Source organism: Xenopus tropicalis, chromosome 2, assembly GCF_000004195.4.
Source record: "Xenopus tropicalis strain Nigerian chromosome 2, UCB_Xtro_10.0, whole genome shotgun sequence".
NCBI classification, from domain to species: domain Eukaryota; kingdom Metazoa; phylum Chordata; class Amphibia; order Anura; family Pipidae; genus Xenopus; species Xenopus tropicalis.
In genome coordinates this window covers 57,635,802-57,661,037 of record NC_030678.2, presented here as the reverse complement: position 1 = coordinate 57,661,037, position 25,236 = coordinate 57,635,802, and the positions used below count along the sequence as shown (strand labels likewise).

General features: G+C 38.2%; 1 protein-coding gene across 3 annotated transcripts in view; it reads left to right on the top strand.

Moving 5' to 3' along the window:
- Positions 1 to 25,236, top strand: part of LOC116408821 (cyclic AMP receptor-like protein A) — a 262,366-nt gene that overhangs the window by 202,009 nt on the left and 35,121 nt on the right. For all 3 annotated transcript variants that reach the window (XM_031896805.1, XM_031896806.1, XM_031896807.1), the window contains one exon: positions 16,982 to 17,029. In XM_031896805.1, the coding sequence (XP_031752665.1) occupies positions 16,982 to 17,029 (48 nt within the window). The remainder of the gene's footprint in view (positions 1 to 16,981; positions 17,030 to 25,236) is intronic.

Genomic DNA, 25,236 nt, shown 5'->3' with positions numbered 1-25,236 from the left:
AAAGGAGCATTTTAGCAGGACAGATGATTTCTGACATATTATTGTGTGCAGAATGGTTTAAAATCTACTCCAACCTTTGGGTAACTTGCTTTTTGGAAGGGCAAGGGGTGTCAGAACATATTGCCTTTCACTGTGTAAAATGTATTTGGGGTGTCAGTCGCCACTGCCTCTCACTGTATTTATTGAGAGCATATGGAGCAGTTTTTCAAAAGTATATTTTAGCTAGCAGAGAAAAGCCTGAAACAACTCATGCTGCTTCCTGTACATAAAGTACATAAAAGTGTCTGACACAGTAAATACAAGTGGTTCTAGTCCCCAAAATGCACATTATAGCACTTTGTACTAACAGAGTTAAGGTGGCCATACATCGCACAAGTTTGATTTCCCTGTTTGATTGAGGACCGGATAGGCTTGTTAATGGATCCTTGTCCTGATGGCCTGCTGAAAAAATACAATCTTCTGCTCACTGCCCTGTACAGTCACCTATTGAAAATCTGTCTTGCAGCAGGTAACTAAAATTACCTTGGCATTGCACCATTTGAAGAAGGCACCTTCTCACAAATACATGGTTCCAATTGTTTAGACAGGTGCAATGCAAAGGTATTTTCTAGGATGCTATTACCCATCAGGATATCAATTTAGTCAGTTAGCAGTTAGCTTACATGGCTGATAGGTGACACTGTGATATGTTTCTGACCTTGCCTCATGGCAAAGATGGCCCTGGAAAAATGTGCAATAATGGGGGAAATTGCAAAGGGGCATATCAGTGTATCAGGCAAACTAATAGATCCAGACAGCACCTTGTTCTCTGTTAATACCTCTATATAGAGCCAATAAGGGCTCTATATGTCTCTCCCTTTTTTGCTATAAAAAACTGTTGGATGTTCTGGTAATAAAATTTGCAGTATTGACCAGCGATTGCTACTGTATTTCAGCCCATGTATAGGCATCTTTAGCCTCCCTAAACAAAGAAATCACCCTCTGTCTATACTTGCAACTTAAAGAAGAAGGAAAGGCATTTTGATTGCCAATAGATTAGTCAAAATAGTACAAGCTAGAATGCTATATTTATTCTCTGTAAAGCTCCACCATACCTGAGTTAACAGCTCTAGAAGCTCCCTGTGTTTGTTTATGATAGCAGCTGCCATTTTAGCTTTGTCTCAGTAACTTCCATGCTGCAGCTCCTGATATCGCAGATTATAATACAGTTGGGAGGAGGAGAGATGGGGGGGAAGGAGGAGGAGGAGAGGGAGAGAGCTGCAAACTGAGATGCCCCAAAGGATTTTTCTGAGAGGTGAAAGTCTGATACTAAAGAACATGTATACACAAAAGAAGAAAATAAATCCTGTGTTTCTTTTGATAGAGGACTCAGAGCAGCTTTTATGTGAGTGTTTATGGCTGTATTTACATAGATCTTTCTGATAAGGCTTATTAACCATTACTTCTCCTTTAATGCTCGTAAGTAACAACTGTTGCTATTAGTAATAAAATACAATTGTTATGTGTTAATAAAGTTGTTAAGGGTTGATAGAGAGGAAAGGAAGAGGAAGCGAGGAGAGGGACAGAGACAAAGTATATGAGAGACAGGCAAAGAAGCAGAGGAGTGAGAGACAGTTTAGGACAAGAGAAACAGATGCTGCGAAGTTTGAAATTGTGTTAATAAAAAGGAAAATCCTGGTTATGATGATGAGCCTTCCATATCTCTTTTGGACTTTTTACATGCTGCCATTCATTGTAATGTTGCTTTGCCCTAAATGCATCACAAGTCCATGCATTTTTTTATTTTATTTCCTTCAGTAAGCATTTATAAATATAGAGTGTGCAAGGAAGTATTCATTACTTTGCAATAAATCTTTTTTTCATATAAATCCCATGAAATGATCATGAGGAGAAGCAAGCCTTTCTAGCTTGGGGGTTCAGAATGGCCCCTGGAGTACTAGCGGAAGAATGCAATTCCTGGCACACTGTGTGCTCTAATCTGTATGTAGAAGCATCTCTTAATAGCTGTCATTGGATTTCCTAAGAGGTGGCTGTCATCAGGAGGAGGGAAAGGGGGGAGAGATAAATTAAGTGTTTGCGCTTCATCGCTGCCTATAGGTCGCTGATGGCTGCTGAGTAATGATTTTTTCTTTTCTAATTGGTGGATAGCAGCATCCCTTAATGGATGAGAGTCTTGCTCTCCCTCCCTCCTCCTTTTGTCTGCGCTTCCGCCGCTGTCTCTTTAATCAATAACTTAGCTGTGCCCAGCGCTTGGGAGTTTGTGAAAGCTCCTTTGTAATAATGGATTGCTGTGGATTACATAAACCACTACCTCCCGCTGAGTCAGCCCTCTGTCAGGGGCCATTCCCTCCAGCAGTGTTATGACTCTGTAGAATGGCTGTTAGAGAGCTGCCTGTGGTGACTGTTGCCTGGCTGCTGTTCTGCTGCCCCCATCCTGTGGTTAACATCACTCTACATGCCTCGATTTCCCTTTGAGGTTTGCTATGCAAATGTTCTTAAGGGGGCCGGACCTTTTAGGAATAACATTTTCTACATTTAAGAATGAGATTTTTTGTGTGTGTAAGGATTGTAAGCAGAGTAGGGATTGCAAAAGACATCTAATCTGATGGCCTCTTAAAGTACTGTGTAGAAAGAAATGTATTAATTACAGAGAAAGAGTTTTAATTACAGTTTCAATCACACAGTAATCTGCCAGCCAGCAACTACCTGAACAGCAGAGTGGCATAACTAGAGTAGTTTAGGCCTGGGTGCTGGAATTGCCCCCTAGCCAAACCCCACTCCCTAGGCTGCTTCCCTTCACCCTCTGGATGCACCCTCCCAAACCTCTGGTCTCATAAATACCTTCCATCCTCAGTTCTCACACTGGTGTCTGCAACAGGACCCATGGTGGTACGGCCCAGGTGCAGTTGCACCTCCAACGCTGCGAGTAGTTACGCCACTGGCAGCTGTTGTTTATTATACATGTTAATAGCACTTTAATGACTGGTACAGAAGACACACCTCCCTTTATAGATCTTATAATGTCATTCACAGCTATTAAGCTACAAAATCTTGTTTTAAGATATGATTCGGTGCACAGTCTGCTGTGTGTATGCAGAATCGGGTTCCAGGGTGTTTCTCATGGGTTAAATGAGCCACTTTAAAAGCTTGCATGAGAGCTCTAGAATAACATATTGCAACACTGTGATTGACTGACAAGCTTAAGATGTGTCTCTTGCTCACTGAGCAAGACCTAGCTGGGTCAGATAGTACTGGGGAAAGAGAACAGCAGGAGGATGAGTAGGCTGTCAGCTGGGTAACAGAAAGCCAAAACAGAAAAGGGAGTCTGATCCAGGATTTGTGAATCCCAACAGATTTGCCAGACTGTGCGGCAGTTCTAGATGGGGCTGATCATTCAAACAGCCTTTTGATAGCAGATAGGGCTTTTGCTTATGCTGTCGGGATCGCCACAACCAAAAAGTTTGCTGTCTCCCTTGTGCTAGGGTTTCACCTGGTAGATAAATTATTGGCTGGCTAGCTGTCCTGGTACATATTGATACTAATTACACAATTTATGCTAGAAGTATGACCTTTAAGAGTGGGTTCAGGAATCTAGGATCTAAAATTCAGGAAAGGTCTTTCAATGTCATTTTGGGAGTGGGCGTTTAGGATGCTAAATGTGTGGCTAAAGTTTAAGTGCAGGAAAGAAGGGTTTGGGTTCCTAGAACACTGGGCTGATTTTTCCTGCATTTTATATAGCTGTGACAAACTGCAGTTCAATTCAATGGGGTTCATGGGCTAGGGGAAAGACTGTCTAAGAGGCTAGACAAGTGTTTAGGCAAGGGGGTTTGAATCAAAGCATTAAGTGGAAGCAAGTGTAGATGGCCCTTGGGATTAGAAAAGGGGTCATGGGGAAGCAGTGAGGGGAGTCCATAGCAGTTAAGAAGATCCCTTTGATACAAAGAAAACTGTCTCAACAGTAACTATAGATCTGACACTACACTTATATAATAAATATTACGGAGGGGGGTTATGCTTGTCAGGTAAAATGGAATTGGAATTGATTTTATTAACAAATAATTGTGTTTTAAGTGACATTACTTAGACCTGGAGAGATGAAATGTGTAATTGGGAAAAGAAATTAGAGAGCAATAGAGGGATTAAAATACACCAGAATTAATGTAATGCACTAAAGAAATACCAGGGTTAGCATTTCAAAGGGTGTCTAATCTCTATAGATCTCAGCTAAACTTATAATTACATAGAAAATGATCAATGGAAGAAGCTTAAAAGTTAGGTTAAGTTATTATCATGGGTGACTTCAATTATCCAAACACTGACTGGAGAAAGCTAGTGGGTTTGTAAATGGCAACTTTTTATTTCAGGTAGTTCAGGAACCTACTTGGAAAGACTATTTTGGTTCTAGCAGTAACTACTGATAATGATAATACTAATATGATCTACTCAGACTTTGCTTATGCGTTTGATAAAGTACCACACAGAAGGTAACTGATTAATTAAAAAATATTGACCAGGAACATAATATTTGTGCTTTGGTAGTGAACTTGCTGAAAAATAGATTACAAAGAGTTATGGTAAATAAAACATTTTGTAAATTGGCCAGTGTTGTTAGTGGAGTACCGCAGGGATCTGTATTTGGTCCTTTGCTTTTTAACTTGTTTATTAATGATCCTGAGGTGACCATTGAAATGACTGTCTCTATCTTTGCTGATGATACTAAATTGTGCAAAACTAAAAGTTCTATGCTCCCATTTTGCAAAGTGGCAAACGAGGTTCAGTGCTGATAAATGCAAGGTTATGCACTTTGGTATAAATAACATAAGTGCAAGTTATACACTAGCAGTATGTTGGGGACATTCTTGACTTACTTTACTCATAGGGGGGGATTTATTAAGACGCGAACGCTCGGAGGTCCGAGCGTATTTTTGCAGATTTTTTCGTGCTTGCACGACTTTTTCGTACGCCCGCGCGACTTTTTCAGACACTTATGCGACTTTTTCGGACGCTTATGCAACTTTTTTGGACGCTTGCGCTTAAAACAGATATTAATGAGCTAGAGATAGTGCAGCAATCTTTGAATAGACTAGTAAAAGTAATGGAAGAATACAGTTAGTGGGAGTATATAGATAGGTCTGTTTATGTTTGTGATGCATGTGTGCTGGGGTTCATTTGTAACTTGATGGACTTTTGCCTTTTTACATCCCCATTATTTTAATTGTAAAGCCCCACAAAAACCTGGATGAATCTGCACTTCCTTCCCATGAATGCTAGCAAAAGCTGTATGGAGACACATCCCAAAAGCATGAGCAGTACTCATCAAAACAGATACCAAGACATTCACACAGACACAGTATGTACTCCCTTCTGTAAAATATAAGAATATCAAGTCATTGAAGTTTTAGACAGGTAATCTCTGGTGATTTGTGATGTTGCCATATTTTACAGTAGTAGGTACAATAATTTTTTCATCAAACAAAACTTCAAGAAACAAATGTGAATTTGGCAGTGGTGATAACTGAAGAGATATTTGTTTTTTTGAGACTGCTTTACTTTTTGTTTTTTCCATTTCATTACTCTTCTAGTAGACCTCAAAAGCCAAAATTTATATGCACCATATGTAAGTAGTGTTATTTTCCAGAATTGTGTGCCCTACAGTTAGATATACAACAGCAAAAAAATCCAGTAGCACACTGAAATTTGCAAGCCGTGTAAAAAAGTGTTTTATTTGCCCAAGTACATACATAAAAGGATAGCAACGTTTTTCGGGCCCCTCTGGACCCTTTCTCAAGCTTTGATTTTCAGATTTTTTTGCTGTTGAATATTGACCCCCATGCAAGGTGAGGTTCTTCCAGTATTTTGCACCTGATACCCTTATGGGTATGCTAACAGAGGGTTGAACTCCCCAATTCAAATGCTACAGTTAGATATAAGCTTTCATGTTTTCATGAATTTTAAATGTCTTCAATAAGCAGTGGCTTTTACCATGCTGTTCCATTGTATTGTGTTTTTTAGTGATTAACAATTACTTGAGCTGGGCGAGAGATGCTTGCAGTTCTATATGTTCTTAAGTTTTTTGTTGTTGTGTAAAGATGTTGGCAGAATGCCCAGTTATAAAAAGAATTGCCATGATTCCATGATTTTTGCATTTGATGGGCATGGCTCTTATTGTCATTAGACTGCAGTTCAAAGCCTTAGAAATGGTTGTATAAATGACATAGTTCAGAGTTCAAGGGAAAATATCCCTTCTTTTTGACTTTAACTCATACTATATGAACTTCATAACATAAATAGAATGGTATTCTTTTTTTAACATAGACATACTGCTCCCGCAAATTGGAATAAAACCATTATGGTCTGTCTGTGCTCACCCCTTTTAGGCTGAAAAAGTGATGGATTCTGGCACTTGAAGTCCCTCTGGGTGATGCATAGATTGTAAAAATCTACTTACATGGCTGCACATAAAAACTTGTTTCTATGGAATCTTTTGATATGCTTCCTATTACTCTGCAAGTCATTATTTTTCCCTTGATCTCTAGTGGTTTATCTTGTCACGGGGTGTGCTCTCTCTCTCTCTCTCTTCTGCCAATAATTTTACTTACTCTGCCAATGTCTGAAATGCCTTAATGAATTATCTTTAGTCTAAAGTTGGCCATACATAAAAAGATCTGTGTGTGAGGGCCAAGTGGCCCATAGGTCAATTATCATATTGCATACATTTGTCATTAGACTGCAGAGTGGAATTGGCAGCCGATGTCTTTGTCTTTCCAGCCAATGACTGTGCTTATTATTATTATTTATGTAGCCCCATCAATTTATGCAGCGCTTTACAGAATAGAGGGGTACAAAAGACAGAACAGTTAACATTTACATATAAACAATTCACAAAAATGGTCTGCAGTTACATTTGGTTTGGATTGGAGACACTAGGGGAGGGCCCTGCTCACAAGAGCTTACATTCCAAAAGGGAGGGCTGAGACATAAGGTCAGGGTAACTAGCATGGCGTTAGAGTTCATGTAGGTGTGCAAAGTGACAGTAAGTGCGGAGTGAGAACTGAAAACCAGTGGTTAGTGAATGTTTGAGGAAAGATTAGGGTTGCTCGCATTTCTGAGGGTTTAGATTATAGGCTTGAGTGAAAAGGTGAGTTTTTCAAGAGACCGTTTAAAGGCTTGGAGAGTCTGGCAGTGCCTAATGGGACGGGGAAAAGCGGGTGGAAGATGGGTGCAGTGTGCGAGAAGTCCTAGATACGAGAGTCACCAAGGTATGCTAGGGAAAATGTTCATTTTTAAAATTGTTTTTTCCAGTGGAATAATCGGTGTTGATTGAATTGATTGTATTGTATTGATTGAATCCATGTTCATGAAGTATGATCAGTCATAAGTAAAATTAAATATTTCCAGAACAAATTAATTTGATTTGTCATTGGGGCACTCTCTGGAACACCGTGTTGCATCCTGACCACCTAGTTCAGCACCAGCCCAAGATATAAATACAAAAGCTTACTGTGTCTAGACAATCAAGGGTGTAAACAGGGGTGTCAACTTGTTGCTCTCCAGCTGTTGTACAAATCCCAGCTTCCCTTTAGAAACAAGCTAGGGGGCTGTTTGTTAGATCCTCGATTAGTACCTATGCTATAAACAAGATTATTGCTTTCCTTAAGACAAAGGTGTGTTATGTTTTTTTGTCTGTTTTCTGTGACTCAGTTTGATTTTACAGCAAAGCACAGTAAAAGCTAATTTTTCTCTAAGGTTTGCAAGGTTAAATATGCCTAATGTACCTCTTTCAATCAAACACCATAAGTCTGTACACATTCTAGACATGTTATTCCCATTTGCCACATTTATGGCCTGGGGCTTCCCGAAACAGATGCAGTCGACCAACCACATCTGGGATATGTAACGGCGTAGTTGAGCTACTGACACAAAGCAGACATTAAATAAAACACCTGTGCTATAATCTTAAGTCATTTGTTCATTTTCTTGCTGCTCCCATTTGGGAAATGATTGGGTGTATGGCTCATTAAGGGCTGTATTATGTGTTCTTGATAATGTCAGCCAATAATCCATGACTCTAGAGCACATCTCTGGACCCATTTCAATTCTTTTTATTTTGGTGTTAAACACACAAGGTTTAGCTTTTTGTGTTAGATGGAAAAAATTGACTTTTATACCTATTTTATTAATTGGGCAAATTATTTTAGGCTAATTTGCTTTTTTATAAGCTCTGCCTACTAGTCTTATAATAGTGCTTTTAAATTGCACATTTTATCCCATGAGAGATAAATGGACCCAACTTTAGGGCTCATTACTAACACTGAATGCAAATGCTATGTAAATGAATGGAAGCCAAATTGCACCTGAAAAGTATTCCATAAACCTAGCAGTTGGTCTTATGCCTGTAACATTTTTTAATGGCATCTCCAGCACAAAGCACAGAGCTCAAAGTTAAAAGAGAAGGAAAGGTAAAAACTAAGTAAGCTTTATGAGAAAGGTCTATGTAAATACAGCCATAAGCACTCACAGAAATGCTGCATCGAGTCCTCTATCAAAAGAAACACAGGATTTCTTGTCTCATTTTTTGTAAACATGTTCTTCGGTATCAGACTTCCTCTCTCAGAAAATTCCTTCATTCCCGGGGTCTGCACAACTCTCTCCCATCACCTGCTCCCCCCTCCCACAAGAATTCATAGAAACTCACTCCCCCCTCCCTTTGGAATGTGTAATCTGAGCTACCAATAGCTAGAGCTGCAGCAAGAAGCTAGGAAGACCAAGCTTAAATGGCATTTGCAATCTTAAACAAACAGAAAAAGCTTCTAGGGCTCTTTACTCTGGTATGGTAATGCTTTTTGCAGAATTAATATAGTGTTCTAGGTGGCAATAATGTGGCAAATCTATTGGCAGTAAAATGCCAAAATGACTTTCCTTCTCCTTTAAAGTGGACCTGTCACCCAGACATCAAAAGCTGTATAATAAAAGTCCTTTTCAAATTAAACATGTAACCCAAAGTCATTTTTATATTAACACATCCAAACCCATTATAAAGGCATTTCAAAATCCCAGCTGTCAATCATATATTGCCTGCCCTGCCTCTATGCCTTAGGCATAGAGGCGGGGCAGACAAGTACTTTAACTTTCAATTCAGCTCTCACTTTCCCCCTCCCTCCTCACCATCTAACTGCCAGTGCATGGGCCTGAGCATCTGGTCTCCCATTCTGGCACATACACAAGATTTTGGGGTGATACAAAGCTTGTCTTAATAACAGTGTCCACAAAATGGCACCTGCCTATTTGCTGTGATTGTGTAATTCCAGGACTAAATGAAACAAGATTTATATTACTTATATAGTGTAATTGAAGTTTATTTTGCTTAATAAACACAATATAAAAGAATTTCAAATTATCTCTTAGGGTGACAGGTCCCCTTTAAGAGGCTCAAATTATCCCTAGACTTACCACCTGCCCTGCCAAATCATCAGTTCGATGTATGCAAAGCAGGCATGGGTTTTGAAAATGTGTCCGTTTCTTTTTTATATGTCATTGTTTTATTTTTAATTCTTTGGGCCTACAAAATGAATCTGAATAGTGTTTGTCCTGATTTTGCATTTATTGATATTTTCTGTACCATATGGGTTCTTTAGTTTTTTAGTGCTCAAAAGTAGCAATTTGTAAAGATACAAGATGGCTCTTTTCTCCAAAAACTTCTTTGTCCCTTTAATGAAGTGCCTATATTTTATCATCTTTCTGTTCTAGGCACGTTTATATAGCACATGCTACATTCCTTTCATCAAGCCTGTGCTTACATTTTTTTCAATTTTTGCCAATCTCATGTACAACTGTATGTTCTGTGAATATTGTCATCCATTAAAGATTCAAATAGTCTCCCCCGTACAGGTCTTTAATTCCTTTGTTCGCATTTCACTGCCTTCTCGAAAAGCGGAAGCACATTTGCTCTCCAGCACATTCAGAACTTCACTGAACACAAGCAAAGGGCATGAATATTTCATTTTCCTCAGTAACTCTACGTTCTTTCATAAAATAATCTGCATTTTTTACTGCTCAGGTCTATGACTCTCATTTAGATAAGACAGAAGGGTGACTCCTATTGCCCACTGCAGTAAAATCTCTAGGATTTTCAGATAAATCTCTAGGGTTTGAGTGTTACATGGCAAAAAGTCTTAGGATCCTGAGAAATTTTGCTAAACGTTTTTACAACTTATCAAACTGAATCCTGCATTCTATGCCTTCATAATTTGTTACAACTCAGCAGGACTGAAAACCGATGCTTTTGGTTAATGATATGGGAAGACCATGATTTATAATAAAGCAAACTGCATAGTACACCAACCAAAATAACATTTAAAATAACAATTAAAGGATTTTGTTTCCCCTTTCTTTAAAGGAGAAGTATAACCCTTGTTTAACATAAGTTCAATAAATAAGTCTTATGCTGAAATACTTTTTTCAGTTAAACAGGGAAACCAAAGCTACTTTATGTTGTGTCCTTGCCCTGTAAATAATTAGATTACAAGTATGTAACTTCCTTCCATCACCATTTGTTGTGACTGTTTTGTTAGCAGGAGTCTATTATGTGGGGGGGGGGGAGGGATAATCTGTGATCTGGTAATCTATTTGCCTTGCAAGGAGATCAAATATGGAGTAGCTTTAATCTCCTTCTATGCCCTGTTTATCCCAAGAAATAACAAAAAAAGCATGTTCAACTCATTTCCCAATTAAGTACAATGGACAAGACCTGCAGGTCTGATTTAACCTATAAGGAGTTCATATAGAATTTTTTAATAAATTGTTATTACTCAGTCGATAGCACTGACTGGTGAAAAGGCCTTGAAGAGGTTTTAGAGCAGGTTTCCCTTGGTGTCATATATGTGGGATGGGGATTTCCCTAAATGCATTGTGTTTGAAGTTGAGGTACAGGCAAGCCAGAAGTACACCCAGATGGAGCCCGGGTGGATAGTGGCAAAGAATGAGAATCAAACGTGATTGGCACATCTAAGCCACCATTTTGGATAGGTGTGGTGTGCAGCAGATGGTTGACAGACACTGCAAGTATTAGGTGTTTTATAAATAGAACTTACTGCTGATTGCAAGTATGCCTGGGAAGTGTGTGTATGTGTGATGTTTGAAAGTAATGCTGCTACTCATGCCTTAACCCTTTTTGTTTACAGTGGATCATTGTGCCTTAGCAGTGTCTTGGGTGAGGCTGCTGATGAGGATGGTGAAATGTGTAAAGTGTTATAATATATAAGGGATATATGTTAACAATGTGGGCTTCATTGTTGGAGATCGTGAAAGGGTTAATATAGTGTTTTATATTCGTTGTATTTACTTACAGTTACTAGAGGCCACAGTGAGGCAGCAAATCCCCTTGAAGAGGTTCCCCCTTGGAGTCACTCAGGGTGGAAGGGGATTTTCTGATGTAGTCTATATAGTAGGGAGTGCAATAGGTCACTTACTATTTGGCTGATAAAAGAAGATAAGAGTGGATGTTGCCATAGAAGATTCTGAGATCTCTTACTGACTGCAGTGATCTCCACAAGTCTGGCCTACCATTTGATAATCTAACTATAGTTCTAAACCAATACTGGGGTCAAGAAGATGATTCTTACAATTAAAACACTATTGTAGACCTACAACTGCCAGCACCTCTCTGCCTGCTTTAATCGCAGTGGGTACTGGGAGCTAGATGTTTGTATTACCTTAAAGTTGTAAGATAAAACCTCTGTACGTATGTACATCCATAAATAACAACTCAACCTTTCTGTCATTTTGAAATCCCTCAGCAGATAATTCCTTTATAGTTTATTCAATTCATAAGTTTATCTTTTAGTTGCATGTATATACCTGATTAAAGCTGCCTGAGCTTACTATGTGTAAACATTTATCCCTTTAGAGGCAGCATCTAAGATGGTCAATTGACCAGAATAAATGGGAATGCAGCATTACCTTATATTCATCAAATACTTTGGATTACAGACCTTGGTATCTAAAAAAGTTACTAAATTATTCAATGGGTTTTAAGCTAAGTGGGGTATATCTGTGGCATGCTGTCCGTAGAACAACCATTTTGACAATATTTCTAATTAAATATTAATGTTTTCCATCTCTGTATATATTTTCTCTGAGCTCATGTATACAAAAAATGTTATTATAAGGAAAGTTTTTTATGGCACAGTAGTGTCCAAACTGTGGGGCAGGACCTGCAGAGTGTTACAGAGCTTGGCTGAGAGATCCTATATGAAGGCCAGTTGATGAAATGTAATGAAAATGCCTGCTTGCTTTTGTAGATGCTACAGGGCTGATTATCAATTATAATGCTAATTACACTGGTTATATAGCTGCCATGCACTAATAATCTGTATTATTGATTAATCATACTTAAATTGTGATATTTATATTCTATGTATAATAAATTGTGCGTTGTACAAAATGTACAACATGTCTAGCCTACTTCTTTGTTAGGATTTAGTTGTCCTTTAAACATGTTAAACGATATTATTGCCAGATATGGAAGAATCTTTCACATAGAAAAAAAACATAGCACAAGAGGCCACCTCTTTAGACTTAGGAAACAGAACATTCACTTAAAGGGTACCTATCATCAAAGATTGTTTCCCCCACTGGAGGTTTTTTTTATTTTTGTCTTTTTATAAAATGCCACCCGCGAGTGCTTTACCGGCACCAGATGGTGCAGATGGTCATGTTGCGCCCAAGCAAAGTGTCCCAGGTTTCGCGTGTGATGTCACATGCACACACATAATGACTGAGCCGGGAGGCTCATTCTGCAGCACTTTATTGCATTGGGAGCTCTCTCAAAATTAAATTCCAAACCAGAGAGCTGCTGAACAAAAGGAAAAAATTAAAACCAATTACAAATTGTCTTGTCAGAATATCATTGTCTACATCATTCTAAAATTTTCTTTTTTTTGTTTTTAAAGTTTATTAAGAAAGTTAATAATGATCCTCTACTCCTCTACATGGACAAAAGATAAGAATGTTAATGTAAACCTTATTCCCTGTATAGAAACATTAAGGGTTAAAAATGAATACTGGTTTGTTGGGAGTATATGAAGTTGTTTCCTTTAAGTGTGTTTTAAAAAGAGGAACGGAACCCTTCTTATTAACCCTTTTACTGCCAGCTGTTTTGGTCAAAGCGGAACTTGTATTGCCAGACAGTTTTTGAACATTTTGCACTGTTTCACTTTAGGGGCCTTTCCTCGGGGGGACTTTTAGTTTACTCAGGAAAACAATATATCGTTTTTTTCAGAACAACCTAAGCTTTCAAAATATGGTAGAATTTTTGTGTAATTCCAATTCTGTAACAAGATATAGGCTTCTAAATGTCTAAAAATGCAAAAAAAAATTTAAAATTTTCCAATAAATTAAATTCCAATTAATATAAACACACATACTAGAAACAAAAATTATTTTATGCAGGAATATACAACTGATTTGGAAAGTCCCATGTCTCCTGAACGTGCCAATACCAAATATATATAGTTTTATGGAGATTTGTCACTTGTATAGGTCAAAACCAGCAGTACCCTACCAAATTTCCAAAGCACTGCTCCAGAAAGCTGCATACTTTAGATTTCATGGACAAAAATTCCACTAAAAGAAGGTTTATCCCAGAAAATTGTACATTTTTGGAAAGAACAGATTCTGGGGAATACAACTGTCTGTCTACTCCAAACTATCAAGTCACAATGTTTTCCTAAAGTTATTGGTTTTTATCAAAATTTTTGATTTTTTTTTAAAATTGCTTCAAAGCTTCCAGTCTATAGTATCTTATCTCCCACATAGTGTTAGGTACCAAGATAAAACACCCTAAATTTGAACGCCAGGGGTCCACTGAACAGTTTGATGCCCAATATGTATAGGTTTACCTAAGAATGTGGCATGTAGGGGCCCCAATGTGAACATACCCCCATATGATCAATAATTTCTGTTATTTCAGCTCCAGCAAAATCAACACATTTACATCATTTATGTGGGATAAAGCTAGTAAAAAGTATGCTCACCCCAGAAAGTCATATATTTTTGGAAAGTACACATTCCCCCGAATCTAAAATGTGTACCCATGTCTTTCTACTCCAAAGTACCAAGCCACACAGCTTTTCTAAAGTTAGCAATTTTGATGACATTTCCAAAAATCCCCTCAAAGCTTCCACTTCGCAGCATCTTATCTCCCACATAGTGTTAGGTACCAAGATAAAACACCCTAAAATTGAACGTCAGGGGTCCACTGAACAATTTGATGCCCAATATGCATAGATATACCAAAGTCTGCGGTATGTACTGACCCCAAAATGAAAATAGCACATATGGATTTCTCGCCTGCCAACTCAGCTTTTGCACACAGAGCCCCCTGACAGCGTATTATGTGCAGTAACCCCCCCCCCCTAACTATACACAGACCCCCAGAAAACCATATATTTGTGGAAAGTACACATTCTGATGAATTCAAAATAGGCAAAGTTATTTTTGTACACCAAAGTTACACCTGGCAAAGCTACGCTAAAAACAGATTAGGAACACTTATACAGGGATAAAATGTGATAAAACCACAAAAATTGTGCAAATCAGTGAAACAACAAAATAAGTCACATGACAGTGTAATTAGTGGTCTGATCCAATAGTCACGCTGTCAAAATAAACAGTTTTTAGGTAAAAGAAACTAAAAACATAGTGGTAAAATGAAAAAAACCCAAAACAAAGTGTTTGTGTATACATGTGTGTACATGTGTAAAAGTTGTGTGATAGTGTGTAAGTGTGTATATGAGTGTAAATAAGTGTATAAAAGTGTGAAAAATGAAAAAAAAAAACTGCTAAAATGTGTTCTGTAAGTGTGTGTAAATGTATGTAAGTGTGTAAATGCAAAAAAAACCCAGAAAACTCCTTACCTGTCTGCAGCACCTGATCGCCTCCTCCTCCAGTGGGCCGGCACATGCGGCACATGCCGCCGCTGCAGAGAGCAGCCTTTAAATGCCAACGACGTATGGGACACGTCGTTGGCATTTAAGCCGTTTTACTGCCACGACGTATCCCATACGTCGTTGGCAGTAAAAGAGTTAAAGCCTGTGATTAAGTCCATTGTGGACGAAACGTGTCAGGTGTTTTTTTTTTCTTCAATGTTCTAAATGGAATAAAGGTTTTTCAAATTTTTGTCTGATGTGCAAGCCTCCTGCAAACGACAGTTACACATGGGAGTGTGTTCTGGTGTTTCAGTGACCATACCCTACGGTAGGGGAGCTCTGTAATTGGTGCAAGCATATCAGTAAAGGTGTGTATGCTCAGCTCTACATTTCGCATAATTACACACTTTCACTGACTTGCTTGTGGTAATTGCAGTGTTTTACTACTTTCAGGTGTGTTGTAGCATGCTTTTTAATGCAGGCAATATAACGCCCCTGCACCATTACCCTAATGGGCCAAAAATCAAATAACCCTGTCCTAGCAGACAAGATTAGTTCCTCATTAATAAGGGGAATTTCAATGTCTATATAAAGGAGGACAAATGAGAGAAAAGCTTTTTATGATTCACTTAGACCAAAACATGTTCAGTTATGTTACATGATGAAGTAACACTTTGTTCTGTCACCTGCCATAGAGTGCTGTCTAACTTCATCAAGTTCTAGCAATTTAAAATGTAATGAGAGGTACCCATATATTACAAATGCCTAGAGACCAATATGCCCCTCTTTATGCTTCTCATATATTTGTCATGTACTGTCAGTGTCAGATAGATTCTGTTTTTTATCATTCTGCTAGGCAGCTTAAAGCAAGCAGGGCCACAGATACAAGGTAATATTTGACAAAGTGGCAGTGGCGAGTTACATGTTTGATAAAATGTTTAAATCTAAATTAAGCTTATCTGTTTTATTATTCTTAAAGAGATACCATCAAATAATTTCCCTTTTTCTTGTGTGATACCAAGCAGGTACGCCACTGTTTCTGACTGTATACATTTGATGTGTTTTTAAGCAATTATTACATGTAAGCACTCAGGTTTTGTCTAAATAAATACACCTGGGTGCAGTCCAATTCCTATATCAAATAGTCATGTCAACAGGTTATGGATTCACACAGAACTTATGGTGAATCACAGCAAAACTACTGAATGCATTTTTAAATATCCTCAATGCTTGTGTAACCTTAAATGAGAACTAAAGCTTAACAAAGAAGTAAGATAAAATTGTTTTGCATTAGGTTTTGGGGTTCTGTACCAGCCCAAGGAAATCACTGCCCTTTAGCAGTAAAGATCTGTGCCTCTAATAAATTCCACCAGCAGCTCCCCATCTTCTTTTTTGCTGATTTACTGCACATATTCTGTGCTGCTGTCAGTTACTGAGCTTAGGGACCAACCCAAAATATATAAAAAAGGGTGACCTGATCACTTAAAAATTCAGGTACACATCGAATAAATATATGTTGGAGGGCCCTGCTTGCTGAATTTTTTAGACGGGTCCCTGAACTTTCCTTATTTTTGGACATATTGTTGGGAGAGGCAATTAACTGCGGGCAAAACAGCACCATGTGTGTCATTGCCTTTAGGCAACATAGTGCTGTTTTCTTTACTGTAAAGAAAAAAAAAGACAGTCAGGGCCAGAATTAGAGGTGTGGGAACTCCACACGTGAGTTAAAGCTGGGGTTTTTATAAAAAAAAAAGTGTCCACTGGTATGATATCTTGTGTACACCAATATAATATTAGCAGTTGCATTATTTTAAAACCCTCCCCTAAACCACCCTGTAGACACATAACTATGAGAATATTATCCTTGTAACAGATGAATAAAATGCCATTTAAGGTAATTAAAAAAAAAAAAACATGAACTGAAATGAAATCTAATTAAAGGAATTCTTTTCAATCAATATGCCAGACACTACAGTTATTTGTTAGCGTATGGGTTGTGTTGGCTCTTAGACTGGGCTTTCTGATTCATTATTTTACTGTGATGTATTTTTTAGGTAATAACCTGGTCTGGAACATATGAACCAAGCAGGGAAAGGCGCAAGGTATTTATCTTTTTAATCTTTCTGTGCTAATTTGATGTTGTAGCTGTGTTATGTATCTCTGGGGTAAACTAGCAGGCAAGTATCCGTTTTCATCAGGAATATCTCTAAAGCTTTGCTTTTCTCCACATCTTTCACTGCTTGTATAATGAGTGCAGTTTTACCAAATCTGGCTCTGGAGGAAATTCCGGAGAACAGAAATGGGCACATTCACATTCCTAGAGCTAATATTATCGTCTTAAAGATACATATATCTAAGAGACAGTATACGTATATGTAAATATACAGTGCAACCAATCACGAGTTGATAAACTACAAATAATGCCCAGAAGCCAGACACAACAGGAGGAAAAATCAGCTGGCTGAGGTACCCTATAGATCCCTTTACTGCCTCACCCCCCTGTATGTAAAGGCTGCCTCATTAGTGCAACTGCTGTCTTCAACCTGTGCTCCGCGTCTCATTTGCGTTTCACTAGCTGACTACTTGTCATGCAGCGAATCTGAAATTATTTCATGAGGAACCCTTCTTTATTCTGTGCTAACCTGCAAATATGAATAATTTGCCAATGCCATTATATGAAAAGCAAATAAAAGCCATTTAAACACTCTAAAATACAATAATCCCACCATATAATCAAAGTATAACTACTTTAATTAACATTGCATGTGTAGTTTTTCAAAATACTTAGTTATTTAGGCAAAGCCCTGAGGTAGAAATATTATTGCTTAAATTGGCATTCAAGTACCATCCAGGCAAAACAGTGTTCTAATAAAATGTGCTTTGTTATGAAGTATTGCAAGAACCAAAGGTCAATAAGAAGCCTTCTTTTGCTAGCCCCAAAAGTAAAAAAGCATTGTTAAAACAAAGTTAATCTGATAATTCTTAATATTTCTGTGTAGTTTTTATTTTCAGTCTTCCTCAGTTTGTTTAATGTTGACGTAATATTAAACACAAACTCCCCAAAATTAATTTTAATTTGTGCCACAGTTCAAAGAGCTTACACACAAGATTTATGGTAGCTGTAGGTATTTTGCCAAACTGGCCCACACTTATGCAATGTACAATTTTTCCCTAGCATAGGCCTGAGCTTGTGCATGCTTGTATCTTTTGCACATACAGCCAATACAGCTTGAGGATTGTGAGGGATTTGTGAGTTTTTATGATTTAAGGGCAACTCCAAAGCTGCTGTAGTGGGAATCTAGTAGTATTGCACATTCCACTTATTCACAAATCTTATCAGATTCTAGCAGATGTCTTTTCTCCCTGTGAGCCCACATAGGATGATAAATGCAGAAATCCTTGTTCCCCAGATATTATGGTTCTGTGCTCTAGCTGAACAAATAGATAATGGAAGTGGCATGATATAATGACTGTTCCCATGAGTCACATGATATAATGTTCCCATGTGATAGGATGGTTTTTACGTGCTTTAATTAAATCAGTATTCCAAGAAACTCATTCTTAGATTCAAAACAAGGGATTCCAGTGAGATTTTCTCGGGATAAATATTCTTGGTGACATTTGCATTTCTCATTATCAAATGCCACCAGGCATCACCAAAAATTGTCTTCTAGTACTACTTACAGTGCAGCTAATTGGGGGATGACAATTAAAGTCATCCGGTGTGAAAAAAATAATCTTGTAAATAAATGTCCTTGTCAAACTGCATAGTTGGCAACATTTTAATATTTTTTAAAGCTACACTGCTGCATAGCTGATTCACCATACAAAAACTGTAAGGCAGCATACAGGTTAATGTATTAAAATGCAGGGTCTGTGAATCGATAGCAACCAATCAGAAGTTTGACTGAACAGTAAATGCTACCTGCTGATTGGCTACCGCTTGTCATTAGCGGTGGGGGCAATGATCTATCGCATCGTGAACAGGGGGCAAAGTGGCCGACCGTGTTGCCTAGGGAGCCCGGACGGCTTGGCCCGCCATGTGCCTTCTGCCATGTGATACACCTACAATGCTTTACATTTAAATAGTCATAATTATAAAAGTACAGATGTGTTTAAGCACATATATTGAATGGTGGACCAAGTAGGTGGTGCGTCCAAGGCAAGCTCCTGATCCCATTATGCAATTGGTGATTGAAGAAAGCCCAGAACTCCTTTTTGTCTCAGTGATAAATGCATTCAGAGATCATCCAGGAGCCTAAACTAAGGGTAGGCAGATAGAAGTGGTATGTGCCTAGTAGTAATGTGCGGGTCGAGTAAAGCTTGACCCACATGGGAGCCTAACCCGCCTGCTCCCAGCCCAAAACCTACCCAACCTAACCAGTCCCCTATACTTATATACCTGCATCCGGGCAGGCACGCACCTATAAACCCAGAAGTGTACGGTGGCAGGCGGGGAGAGCAGGAGGAAGAGTTCAACCTAAACCTGGAAATAGTGTGCCAAGGTAGGTCCAAACCTACCCGCCCCACAGGTCCCGCAGGTATCGGCTAGAACGCACATCACTAGTGCATAGCCCCCTGCCAGCATTGTGCTTTTCCATTGTTTAGTAGAACACATGGCCCCTTTTTGATATGACAGGGGAGTGGCAGACTTGAATCTGGAGAAGCAGCAAGAAACATAGTGGGGTAAGAAAGTGCAGGACAACGAGGTGGATCATCTGGAGTACTCACAGTGGGTGAGAATATTCCCCTCTATTTGGCATAGACATGTGGGTGGTGGCAAGTAATCATACAGTCATCTAAGGCCAGTGATATACCCAGTGTCAATCGCTACTGTGAGCAATTGACTGTGTCTATTTCAGAAGCTCAAAATAACTCCCCCAGTACAAGTTACTGCTAATTGCCACTTGTTTTGGCATTTTTAGAAAAAAGGTGTTGCTGAACCATTTCTTGGTAAAGCATTGCAAAGCTGTTGTGGAACTAACACTGTAAAATGTTCATCCAAGTTATTGATTTAAGCTGGAAAGTTCCTTGTATACAGTATATGTACTAATTTTACAGCAACTGATTTATTGGATATTGACTTATCTGAATCCCATCTGTGACCAATTAAGGTGTCTAAAGGCTGTTGCTGAGCTAGTACTCTCTGCTTCATAAAGCTATCATTACAGTGATCGATTCCAGCTTGAAATTTTTTTTATATATCTATTAACATTACAGAAAAGGAAATTGATCTTTTTCTTATTCAGTTTTTCATACTGAGTTGTTTGAACTTTTTAATTTATATGAACTTTTGAGTGATGAAATGTATTTGATATTAAGTGTTTTTAATTAGTAGGCTGGGCAGCAACAAAGATTTTTAAGGTGAATTTTATTAAAATAAATTGATTACAGAAAACCCAGCATATTATTTTAATTCTTGTTTCAACCTTATTGATTGAGGTAGGTTTGGTTGCTATTGGTCCATAGCAACACAGGGTTTTCTGTCTCACTCTATTAATCCATTTGGGAATAAATTGTTGATTATGTAGAGTAATGACTTCGGCAGGCAGATCATTGGGGGAACTCTTGGAGAAAGGATGGATGAGAAAGGTATGGGTAAGCAGGAATTAGGGCAGATCAGGCTCAGAACAAGAGGTTATTACAAATTTACCAGCACGTACATTGTCTGGTCTTGGCCTCTATTTTAAAGGATAAAAATACTGGCCACTTTTCAACCTTATTTGGAAATGAGGCCCAGTATGTGATTAAACAATCATTTTTACCCTCAAAATAAGCTGCATTTAAGCAAGTCTTAAAGCATGAAGCGGTTGCCTTACATAATTGCATATAAGCTATATTAGGTTTCAATATCAATAATTCAGTTTTAAGTAGTATCCTTTGTTAACAGTGGCCGTGATAGAAGTAACAACAAGACAAGAAATAAACAAGAAAAGATTTTGCTGTAAATGGAGAAATGTAGTTCCACAGAAATATATATGAATTAAGCCTCAGGGCAGATTTGCTTGGCCTCTAGTCACTTTAATGTGCAGATGTGTGTGCATTTGTCATGCACAGAATAGTCACAAATAGGATGCTTATTAATTATAGCCAATAAGAACTGTCTAATCTCTCCCGAGATTGCTATTCCAGTCTGTGTTATTATTTCTATGGATGATCAAACACTCATTGGCTCTAAATCTCTTTCCTAGTGGTAAAGAGCTATTTTTGTGTTGTCTTTGCTTGAATTCCTCCGACTGCTGTGATTCTGACACAGGCTCAGCTAGTCGTGTATCGTGCACTGATAACGAAACCCAGGCAGGAGCAGACCGAGTTTAAATGAGTTGGGAAATGATATGTTTTGCTGTGGCATTCTCAGCTTTCTGCTGCTGGGAATGAAAATGCATATCATGCAGCTGCTGGATAGTGTGATGGAAACTTCTCTACTGGATGTTGACCTACAGCTCATGGAATCCATTAATGTTCATTGCCTTTCCACAGTAGATCCCAAGTGAGAACAACGCATCTACTTTGTTGCTAAACTAAGCAAAGCAATTCTGTATGGATCACTGCTCTGTGTACGGGGGCATTATACAGGAAAGGGCCATGCAATCAGTCCCAGAGCAGACATAATGTTAGAATATAGTGTTCATTATAGTGGTTGTTCGCCAATATATTTACAAGATTGTTGATACTGTTTTACAACAATTTTCAAAAATTCTCGAGTACTCAGTCTCTTATGTCAAAGGCTTTGGGATTTAACCCAATAATATCTGGATATTGTTTTACCTTCTAAGGAATTGGACAATCCAGAATACCTTACCTTGCTGGGATCCATTTTCAGACCTTCCTGGGTAAAATGATTTTTTAGACAGTGTATCACAAATTTATGTAACGGGTTTGTCCAAATAATCCAGCTGAAAAAGAGAGGAAAATGTTTGGACTGGACCCTGACAGATATTTTAGACAGTGTATCACACATTTATATAATGGGTTTGTCCAAATAACCCAGCTGAAGAAGAGAGGAAAATGTTTGGACTGAACCCTGACAGATTTTTAGACACTGTATCACAAATTTATCTAATGGGTTTGTCTAAATAGCCCAGCTGAAAAAGAGAGGAAAATGTTTGGACTGGACCCTGACAGATTTTTTAGACAGTGTATCACAAATTTATCTAATGGGTTTGCCCAAATAAACCAGCTAAAGAAGATAGGAAAATGTTTCTGCTGGACCCTGACGGCAGACCAAGCTTTTAGTTCTTTAAAAGAATTCTTTATTATCCAACTGTTCTAGCACACCTGGATCCAGGGCAACCATACTTCATTGAGGTTGGTGTGTCTGTTAATGGCATGGAAGAAATTTCACAAGTTCATGATGACAACATTCTAAGGAGCATTTTTTTCTAAACGCCACCATCTCCACCTTAAGATGCTTATTAATAGGATTTAGAGTTATGAAATCTGTGAGCCAAACAAAAACTGCAACTCAAAAGAAAGTTCTCTTTTTTACATACCCCCTTTATGCCCCAGTATTGGCACTCAGGTAACTCTTCTGCAACCACACTGATGCCAGCCTTCCAGCATGGAGGTGATGATGGCAGCATCTCTGAACCAGTAGAAATGCAAAGATCTCAGCCCTGTGCCAGAGGCACGGCTTCATTGTAAGCCCTCTAGCCTAACCAGTAAATGCATAATACATTTACCATTCATAATTTTAAATATCTACTGCTCCTAAAGTTTACCTGACAAAACTAATTTATATATTCTTCTTTATATTGAGAATGTACTTTTTTAATGATTAGGTTAATTACATGGGTTTTAATTTAAGTATACAGTTTGATAACTTAACCTAAATCCTCTATTACGTCATACTTGCATGGTACTGGTAATTATACACTGTGCTAAAAACTGTGTGCAACTTCCCTGTAGACCTTCTAATTTAGGCTTGTTGCCTGAGGCACAAGAAGATTATGTTGCTTTTCCAAGGACACAAGGACTTGACACGGTTGTTGCCAGGGAATTGTAATAGTAAACAAAATTCCACACCTTATGCTAAATGGAGGGCAGGAGAAGAATAGTTTTACTGCTCTCATATATTTAGTAAATATACTTAATGTATAAATAAATATACAGTAGGGGTTCAGCTGCAAAAATAGACAAACATAAGAGAGTCTGTTGACTTATAACTTGAAACTGTTCTTGAAATAAGGCAAACTGTATTCCATATAAGGCAAACTGAACCATATTCCTAACCATGTTCCTACTCTGAGGTGCAGAACAGTTACAGGACCCTGTATGACTAACACAATAGTTACTTACCCTGTGCCCATACCTACTGAAATAGCCACAGAAGCAGGACTTGTATATAATGTGCAGGGCTAATAAAACAATGAATGATTGTTTAGTTTAGGGTTTCTTAACCTTTTTCTCAGATAAAATCTTCACCACCCAATAACTGATTTTAAATTAAGTACCTAATTTTATTGCATAATGTAAGATAAAGTTTTACTTAATGAGATCATAGAGAGTCACCATAAACAGCACAAGTAACCATTATGACTCCCAACTTACAGTTAAGAATGCCCATTATAGGGTGATGAAGCATGGTACGTTTTGTTGCCTGCACTAAATCTGCAGCAGTGTGGGTGCCAAATAGTCAGAAAATACTTTTGCATAGAATGAAAACGCATTTTCACATGCTTACACAATTCAAATGTTTTAGCATCAGGAATACACGGCAACTTCTATATTTTCTGACATTTTGTCACCTCCACCAGAGTTGATTTAGCAAAATGTACCATGTACCATCACCCTTAGATGAATGTTACTAATGGCCCAATTTTGAATTTTGCATATTTTTGCTAAGAATGATAATTCACTACAACATTGTAGTACTACGTTTTGCTGAAATAACCTCATATTGGCAAAAGTAATTTTACTAGTAAAAGTTACCAGATATCTCTGACATTTTCAATATCTCTCTATTTATAAATCTTCACCTTCACAACTTATTGCTCTGGGTGCTTTCAGGTGATTTAAATTCAAAATGAATGGAGGTGCAATTAGGAGGGGTTTTCCCCCTCCAACAAAATTACAAAATGCAGAGGGTACAAAGGACCTAAAATCACTATGTGTGCTATTACCTAAGGGATAATGCTCGGTGGAGCCTGAAACTGTTGCAACTAAAATGTAATGAATCCATTTTAAAATGTACATTTTAGAAAGTTTAAAAAAAAAAAAAAAAAATAGCAAAGGAGAAGTAAATGTTAAAACCAAGCAAGCTTTATCAGAAAGATCTATGTAAATACAGCCATAAACAATCATAGAAAAACTGCTCTGAGTCCTCTATCAAAAGAAACACAGGATTTATTTTCTTCTTTTATGTTCTTCGGTATCAGACTTCCTCTCTCAGAACAATCCTTCAGGGCACGACACGAGTCTGCTCAGTTTGCTTCTCCCCCTGCCTTCTCTGTCCTACCCCCTCCCATCCCAGCTGTAATCTGAGCTACCAACAGCCAGAGCTGCAGCAGGGAATTTACTGTCACCAAACTAAAATAGAAGCTGCTATCTTAAACAAACAGAGGGAGTTTCTAAGATTGTTTACTCAGGTATGGTAAAGCCTTTTACAGAATAAATATAGCATTCTAGCTTGACTATTGTGACTATATGCTCCTTTAAAAAGTCATTATTTGAGGTCTGTTATTAAAAAAGACAGAAAGAGCCTGATTTACGGTTGCCCAAGCCTCTGGGCTCAAGCAATCAGTTATAGAAAGCATAAGTGAGTTTCTGCACTCGTTGTTTTTGTAATCGATTGCTTTGGCTTGCTGCCAAACAGATTCTTTTTTAAAAAAGGAACTGGGTTCATTTTCCATCAGTGGGTTTTTAAAAAAATTAAGCCGGCAGGTTTTAGACGGAGAGTTTAGGGAAAAAAACTGTTCCTTTCTTTTAAAACACATTTGACAGCAAGCTAAAGTAATTGATTATAGAAAATGTCAGTGAGTCTACAAACTCACACACGCTATAACCATTGCTCAAGCCTCCAGGCCCCGCATATTTTGTAAGGGTGACATATATACTGTCAGGGCTTGATGGCCCTTACTTGGTTTGAAGTCAGGACCAAGGAGAAAGCTGAGTTCAGAAAATCCAGTACATGGTATCCAATGGTTTAAGCAAGTATCTTCTGGCAAATGATTGTGGCAGGCATCAATCACCGTAGTCAGAACAGCATAGAAGAATCGGGAACCAGTAAATCAGATCAGAAAGGCAATTTAGGATGCACCCAGGCATTGACAGAATAAGTCCAATAATCGGGCATTGAACCTGGGTCCTC